This window comes from Amia ocellicauda, chromosome 5, assembly GCF_036373705.1.
Source record: "Amia ocellicauda isolate fAmiCal2 chromosome 5, fAmiCal2.hap1, whole genome shotgun sequence".
In the NCBI taxonomy this organism is placed as follows: domain Eukaryota; kingdom Metazoa; phylum Chordata; class Actinopteri; order Amiiformes; family Amiidae; genus Amia; species Amia ocellicauda.
The window spans coordinates 13111670-13120259 of NC_089854.1; the positions used below are offsets into that span (position 1 = coordinate 13111670).

The following is an 8590-nucleotide window of genomic DNA, read 5'->3' on the forward strand; positions in this document are numbered from 1 at the left end:
GTCATGTTGTCCAGTGTCAATAAACTGTATTGGGTTCCAGGCTTACATGATGTCATTGTGTAATTTATAAGATGCACAAGTAAATGAAAAATACATTTATCAGGTTCACCAAAGGGGTAGTAAACTAAAATATTTTTTTAGTGTACATTTAAGCACAGCCCGATTTATATTTGCTTAATTTCTCCAGGTGATGAGGTAAAACCATGTAGTAAGCATATAGGAAGCTAAAATTATCCCATAGATTCATATAGCAGGGCCTTTTCTTGTTGTATGTGCATAATGAAATGTTTCACAATGCAAGGTTAGGCTGCAGCTGTTGCAGTTTACTGTATTTTGTCTCCAATGGCATTAAATAAATCATGTAAATTACCCTCACGTTTCTGGCCATGTCTCATCAAATCAAATCAGAAAACCGAAATTATGTGGCAGAAACCATGGCCAGATAGGTACCCGAACATCGTGAAATTCAAAATGGAAGATTATTCATAATGCCTGGGAAGAGGCCTCAATCAGCCTACAGATGCATCTTCATCACTATCAATGGCAGAGTCTTGTCAGCATCCTGCTTCGTAGCTCGGCAAAGAGGGATCTTATTTTGAGCGCTGCTGGCAGTCTGCTTTTGTGTTTATTAAAGGGATGAGTTGGCACTTAACATGGCAATCTCTTCCTGAAAGCCAAGCTGCATCATTACACACAAATGTCAGGAATACATATGTGTTTACTCCAGCAATCAGAAAAGGGAAAAAAATATTGTATTCCTCTTTGATGTCTAAATAATGAAAACCACACAGAGCAAAATGTGTTAAAGAATATACAAAATGCTCTTACAAATGTGAATGAGCAACAATTAATATCTGAATGCAGTATGCAGTTTAGTGTGGTATAAATATTTGAGTGGAAACCTTTAATTTAACCATAACTACATTAATGTCACTGGTCTCCAACACCGTACAACTTTTTTTATCAGAACTCTTCCTATAACGATATCTGGATGTCTGCCCTTTGAGCTGCAGGACTTGCAAAATTGTGGTGAAAAAAATATAAAAAATAAAGGGTTAATTAATAATTGTTTTTAATAGTCTAATTTTACCAAATGCAAAATCAGATGCAGAAAAAATGCAATTTAAAGAGAAAACAATACAAGTCACCAACTTTATAATTTTAAATGGGAGTTATTTTGATTTGACAAAGATCGCCACCTACTGAAAGTTGTGCATACTGCACCTACAAGCCTTTGCATAGAATTACATTATGCCTGAACAACCATTTCACTTAACTTCAACATTATGGCTATTCTGTAGCTGACATCACTGGGGAATTTACTCAATTAAAAACCTGTGGCGGTAAATAAGTACTGAATCTTACAGGTTTACAAGTAACAAAACAGAACCCCCCACCCCCCCCCCAAAAAAAATAATAATAAAAAAAAAATATATATATATATAGTATTAAAAAGCAGCTTTAATAGTATACAGACTCTTCATAGCATCAAACAGGAAGACCTCCTCCAGGAAAAGTCAGTTAGGAAGGAGAGGGGAGATTTATTTTGCTTTTAACAGGTTTGAAAATACACCAGCCAGCAAGTCTCTTCTCTATGAACGAAGAAGTCATGCGGTGAGTAGTCAAGACGTGAAAGCCAGGAGTGTTAAAGGGCACAGTAGGTTTGTAAGCTTAGGCTCAAAAGGTAGAGAGAACGGAGAGAGATTTGTGGTAATCTTTATCCTGCGCAGGTGCTTGTCCTTCGGTCTGTTCAAGAGTACATAGTCAGCTGCAGCCACTAAAATTAGAAGGGAAAAAATAATCACTCACGTATCCAAAGAAGAGACATCAAAATGATCTCCCCATTTTCAGGAGTTTGGTGCTTAATATATTTCCCAAAGTTTATGCTTTTACTTGATTTCTGTTCCTTTCTCCAGTTTATTTCGGAGCAATTTAATCTAGACTTTATTGAAAATATCTAGGGCCAAAAAGAAAAAATGAAAAGAAACAAACACATAACCGAACTATTACATATTGGGAATAATCTCCTCACAGTAAAGGTTTATATTTGTTGTCATTTTCAGTTTTATACAGCTGTACCATATTTACCTCTTGAATATTGACTTTAATGGTTCCATTTTCATCCTTATCCAGGGTTTTGAAGGCACCTGAAAATACAAAGAATCTTAAGACTTATTTTTATACTCATTAAGCAGGAAGATAAATGACAATGACAGTCAGTAGTGTGACAGTATTAGGTAGCACAGTGTTGAAGTATTTACAGTGAGTGGTAAATGTATATTTAACATGAACAGTGCAGTGAGCCTCTGATTGAAAACATGAATGTCTTTAACCAGAGGTACTATAGAAATCTTTCAACATAATTGTAAAGTTGTGTCTGCAAAGTTGATGTTGGATGCAAATATGTATCTGTGGAAAAGTAGCAGTCTTCAGTCTAAGGTGTTTTATGCAGCTGGCCACAGATTGGCTGTCCTGGAACTCTATCCTTTCTGGCCACAGGCATTTGAGATCAAGCGCAGAAAGAGAGGTCTGTACTCACGGCACATGGCGTCAAGCCGCACCAGACAGCCAATGTAGTTGTCAAAGTCCATGTTTCCGTTCTCATCACTGTACCTGCGAATAATCATCTGGAAAAGCTGGTCATTTAGAGGGAAGCCTGGTGGGGGGTAGACAGGAGGAAAAAAAGATGGGGAAACCTCTTGTCAGAGCCATGCACTTCCCAATATCATTTTAGTAAAATCATCAAATATATCAAAACTACAAACTTTGAGATGAAGTGTACTTTCTGGTATACCCCTTTGTGACTTAGCCTGTACCTGCAGCTGTGAAAGCTCTGGGTAGTTCATCAGCACTAATGTAGCCAGATCGGTCTGCATCATATTCCTTGTAGATGCCCTAGAAAAACAAACAAAACAAAAAACAAGCCTGCATCATTGAATTGTTTCCTGCTTAACATATAAGGTGCATTTACACTGCATTTGATCTGGATCGGTTGCAAAAAATATGCAAGTGCGTTGGTTTTACATGTTAGTATAATTCGCAACGAGATAAAATGTTTTTGATATAGCTGTGTTCTATAGTGTGGAGTAGTGGTCTGGGCTCTGGAGCAGAGGGTTTTGGGTTCAATCCCAGGTTGGGGACACTGCTGTTGTACTGTTGAGCAAGGTACTTTACCTAGATTGCTCCAGTAAATGCCCAGCTGTATAAATTGGTAAAATGTAAAAAATAAGTGATATATTGTAACAATTATAAGGTCACCCTGGATAAGGGTGTCTGCTAAGAAATTGAGTAATAATATAATATAATATATGGATACAATTAAGTTTGTACTTGTGTGCTAGTGTACATGCGAGGACCCCTGTGGCGGCTCGTGATCAATGTGTAAATGTGCCTATAGTTTATCTTATTTGTTTCTGGAAGATGTAATGGTATTCACAAAATACATTTGTGATGCATCAAATATTTCCTGCAGAAGGGATCCTAATCATATACACAAATAGGATGGGGTTGGACCCTTACCTGCCACTTCTTGATGTTGTTCCAAAGGTGCTTAAACTCATGGAAACCCAATTTCCCTGTGCTGTCCCCCTAGGTATCCAAGTTAAGGATCTTCCAACACAAGACTTAAAAGTACACCCAATATTGTAGGATTTTACTTTTTATTTTTAAAGAAATGTAAGTAATAAGTACTAATAATTATGAATTGTATTGCTCATCAAAACATCTTTAGAATTTAAACTAATGCAAACCACAGAACAAGATTAAGGATACATCCATGACTGCCACCATGCTTCTGCAGGACTCGATGCTGAAGCCATCAGTCTTGAGATCTCCACCTGGCGTGACAAAAAAACGAAAAATCTTAAAATCTTAAACCAGCTTTGTGCCTGCCAGTAGTCAATGATTAATATCCTTGAAATGATTTCTGGGAAAGTTCTGCCACCAGCCCTGTATGGTCTCAATAAACAGGCGGCATCACTATTTAAATGAGGTCAAACAACTACCCCAGGAAAATCAGTATTATAATAGGTTACTGTAGCCCAAAATAATCGTATAGAAAATGCACTGCAGTTTAGGGTTTACAAAATTAATTGCAGCTTTTAACTTTCATATGACCTGGTAAAACTTGAACAGAAAGCTAAACTACACCCTCCACACACAAAAAAACAAAACAAAAAAAACACTAAATTAAGGGGACTACATTTGTTTTCCTTGGCCTGTCCACATTTTTATCCTGTCCTCCACCTAGTCATTTATCAATACCAGACAAATCGCCCATTTCTTTAACCTTGATGCGAACCTCACTGCCAAGGACCAGGGCTTCATAAACAAAGCCCAGGGTCTAATTCCTGAGGTGCAATGATTTATTCTCCCCTAGTCCTCAGGCCGGTCTGTGTGGGAGACAAGAATGGGACTTACGTTTGGAGATGATCTTGTTGAGAATGTTCATCAGCTCATTGGGGCTCACCTCCATGTCCTGTACAAGCAGGAAAACAAACCTCTGTTATCCGTCGCTTTTAGCAGAGCTTTTGCTCAAATCCACCCCAATTCAATGACATCATTTCCAGTTCCAGATTTGTTTCCAATGCCAAACCCATTACAACTTCAGCAAACGAAATACAAAGTCATAATTTAAGTTTCTCTTCGTTAAAGAAATAGATTAATACACGTTGTTTAGTGTTGCAAATAACACGTAATTTCCCAAGATTCTCCAGGGCTTTCTCAGTTATATTATCAATTTACTTTAACATGTTTTGGATTTTATGGTATGTTACCATATGTTATAACATTTTATCACTATTTGAGTTTGCTTCACAGTATATTTAGTTTTGAGGGGAAATGGGGTTATTTCCCTTCCTTTCTTAATTTATTTATACATATATTTTCATAGTGCTTTTTATTCCCAGTCCACCAATGTCAATATCAAAGACCAAGATCATAATTTCTCTGCACATGTCCCCAACTTGGAGAAAGGCAGATTTCCTTAATCTGGACAGCCTCACCTTTCTCACAACAAGGCCATTTTACAAATCCCATTAAAAAAAGCAATACTTAAGCCTGCTCAACTCATTCCTACTAGACCGAAAAGCCTACCATTGTGGATTCAGGAAAGCCTATTTTGCAACCTAGGGCCAGTGCTTTTGAAGTCACGCCTTAGTATGAGTCATAAAAATACCCAACACCCACCCTTTCTCCACACAACACACACACAATTATTGGTCCTTCCTCAGACAAAACTGCACAGAAAAGAGAACCGCCCAATTCTAAAATGCAAGGAACGAGGAAGGGACACTAGCACACTGCCAGTCTTCCTAGGTAAGAACCAGAACTCTTCTGAATGGCTGTAGAAAATGAGTCGAATGGAGTGTGGCACCACAGACTCACTCTGTGCAGAACTGTTCCAGAGCATATCAAAACTGGTCAAAATACTACAAGAAAACAAGTGGGTTTCCAGACAAGCTCAGCTGCTTTTGCTCTCTCACATAATACCATGGTTCTGTAGATCCCATTTTTATATTTCACACAGTGCCGTTTCAATAAATATCCATCAACTCTTACCCTCCTTCTTAAACGAATATGGCAGATTGTTCTTGGCTTCCCCCTCCCTGCCCCATTTAGATTAATAAACCGATCGAATTTAGAACATACTATTCTGATTAGACAATCCTAATATTAGCAACAATGTTCGGACTGTGTAGCTAACCAGTTTTCATCTTGTTTCATCTTAGTGGGATTTGAATCATGCACTTACATCTCCAGCAAGCTGTGCAAACACCTTTCTGAAATTCCTCTCCTCTTCAGACTCATGCTGCTCTGCATAGGCCAGTGGCCGGCGAGGTGCGGGCTGCAAAATAGACACGACAGAACACTTCAAATAAAGTTTAAACATCACATTTCTCGATCGTTTTACATTTTGTTGCGTTTCTTCTTAGTTTGTATAGGCCTTTCTTTTTATGAAAGTAACTATATCAGAATAATATCAGAACGATAATAAACATGCATTTAACTCACAGGATTTGAGGGTATAAACTGGTTGGGATCAATATTCCTGCAAAAGGGAAAAAGCAACAATAAAACATACATATCATTGTGTACTGAAACTTAGTAAAAACTTCAACATTTCAAGCAAGCAAAGAGCAGCTACACATGTGGAAAACTTTTATATTGACAGTCATGTTAAGGATTAATTGTATTTATGTACAGGAATTAATACATATTTTAACATCTAATATTAAAAAAAAATATATATATATATATATATATATATTTGCATTTCTTTTTTTTTTTTTTTTCTCTTTTCACAATGATCTAGAAACATTTTGGTTAAGAGTCTGACCAACAAAAACACCTACCAAATTAGTTTTATCATTCACAACATTCTTTGACTGAATGCCTTAAGTCAGTCACTAACCAGTAGATTTTGGGGTTTTTAATGTTTGACATGTTTTACAACAGTCTTAGAAAGTTTTGAATTCTTCTTTCATGATGGAAAACTCGAAAGGACCAACATACTTACCCCACAACATCCAAGACACCGGAGATTAGTTTTTTGGCAAGAAACATGTTGATGAAATCAGATTAGACCAAGAAACACAGGGAGAGGGAAGCTAAGAAGGAGAAAAAGAAAAAGAAAATTAAACAAGAGTTAGTGCTGCTGAAGACTGACTTCTTCAAACAACTGCATTTCACAACCAAACTTGCTTGAACACATTCTAAGCATTCAAGCAAGATCATAGAAAAACTACAAAAACAAAAAAACTATGAAACACACTGAATGAGAAAAGTAAATACACAGGGCAGTCAGGGAAACAAACTATTGCAGCAGTATCAGTTTACAAACTGAAGAGCTGTCTGGCTTTCATTTAATTTGCATCAACCTGCAATTCTGCCAGAGGCTTTTTTTTTTTTTTTGGAGGGTGCAACACACTGACACCCAAGAGAAAACCTAGCAACACAACTACTCCACTGAGATCTTGGCTTACACTGCCACACCTAACAGACTCTACCTTTCCTTCAGATTACGACATTTCACTAAGAGTCTGTTCACACACTAAGAACATGTGCTGCACAGTGAAGGTGTTTTCATGCTATCAAGAATGTCTTATTTTCTCATTAAAGAAAGGGATTCCATTTTTAAAATACCTAGTTAGTTACAGAAATTAAATGCTTTCAGTTACAAAATGGCAAAAAACAGCCTAAGACTGAATAAAGAAAATATGCAAAGTTTGCATACAAAAAACAATAACAGATTAAGTTAATACTTAACTCCACAGGGGATACTCCCACCTTCAATAACAATGTGTAGCTTTGATATAACTTACATTCCAGGCAGACATCACAGTCCCAGGTTACTTCATTGCTTTTAATCATTCTTAAATCACAATTATCTAGCACTTATCTGTGAGATGCGTTTTTAATTAATTTCTTAATCAAAGCCCTAACACCAATCCCAAAACCACAATGATCCATCTTCTTCTCACAGTCAACCAATGACAGAGAGAAATGTTGGTTGCCCAACTCCAAACATCAGTCAGTGCATTCCATTTTTACATGCCTGCACAACAACTGGAATAGAGATGCATGCATTGGAAATCACTCAAATGTAAAATGAACGAACTCCTCAGTTGCATTTTTCAATTCAGGAATATTTAATTTTCAAGAACACAACATTCTCTCCTAAGCAGAGTAAACTGGGCTGGATTCCTGAAGACTGAGCCAGGGAGCCAAATAAGAGTCTCTCCAGCCCTGTTAGTGAACTAAGACGATGACTAAAAGTGGATGTCACATGACACAGGCCTTTTCCTTCAAGCTCCTGCCTAAATCAAACCTCACTACTAAAAACACCCCCAACAATAAAATAATTAATAAAACTCAAAAACAGCTCGTCAAATACAACTTAAACTCCTTTGACAGAATAAAAAGCTACAGTAGAATTAGTTTTTCAGCAATGGAAAAAAAAATAGTATTCTACAAAAATAAGTACTATTCCATAAAACTAACCTCACCACAAAAAACACAAAAATAGTTTTGCCTCGCACCGACAGCTTCCCAATTCTGGTTGATATGCTTTGCATGTTTCTAAAGGAAGCAACATGTGTGAAGTATTACAATAATCAAGCATCATTCATACAGCTTTCAAAATAAATCAATATTTAAATGCCGAAGTGTGGAAATAGTTGAGCTTTCCCCCCATATTTATTTATCATTTTGTTGTTTATTTGTTTAGAAAAAAAGGTGTGTAGTAAACGCCTCAAGGCACAGGCCAAGAATTACACAGGCAGCTACAAACTAATTGCGCTCGAATAGAATTTCAATTAAGTACAGCCCGAAACTATAGTACCTATTTACCTGTGTGTAAACATAGTAACTATTTAGCCGTATGTTGCAATAGCACAGATTACTTGGATCAGTTTTGTTAATAACTAGTTACCAGATTAAGTTAAACTAGGTGCCAGTCATAACAATGTAAAGCAAACAGAAGTGTTTGCACGGTTTAACATAACCTCATCGTTAAAAATAAAATAAATAGATGCTGTATTGGTATTCTGCAAACTAAAAATATTTGTCATACACATAAAAAACAAACAAA

General features: G+C 36.7%; 1 protein-coding gene across 1 annotated transcript in view; it reads right to left on the reverse strand.

Moving 5' to 3' along the window:
* Positions 1 to 1055: 1055 nt before the first annotated feature.
* The window catches only part of LOC136749513 (calpain small subunit 1), an 8032-nt gene continuing 497 nt past the window's right edge, over positions 1056 to 8590 (reverse strand). The window contains exons 2-11 of the mRNA XM_066703899.1: positions 6518 to 6608; positions 6013 to 6049; positions 5753 to 5845; positions 4420 to 4477; positions 3772 to 3836; positions 3520 to 3588; positions 2817 to 2895; positions 2540 to 2656; positions 2089 to 2147; positions 1056 to 1777 (exon numbers count right to left, since the gene is read on the reverse strand). Of these exons, the coding sequence (XP_066559996.1) occupies positions 1751 to 1777; positions 2089 to 2147; positions 2540 to 2656; positions 2817 to 2895; positions 3520 to 3588; positions 3772 to 3836; positions 4420 to 4477; positions 5753 to 5845; positions 6013 to 6049; positions 6518 to 6564 (651 nt within the window). The 5' untranslated portion in view covers positions 6565 to 6608 and the 3' untranslated portion in view covers positions 1056 to 1750. The remainder of the gene's footprint in view (positions 1778 to 2088; positions 2148 to 2539; positions 2657 to 2816; positions 2896 to 3519; positions 3589 to 3771; positions 3837 to 4419; positions 4478 to 5752; positions 5846 to 6012; positions 6050 to 6517; positions 6609 to 8590) is intronic.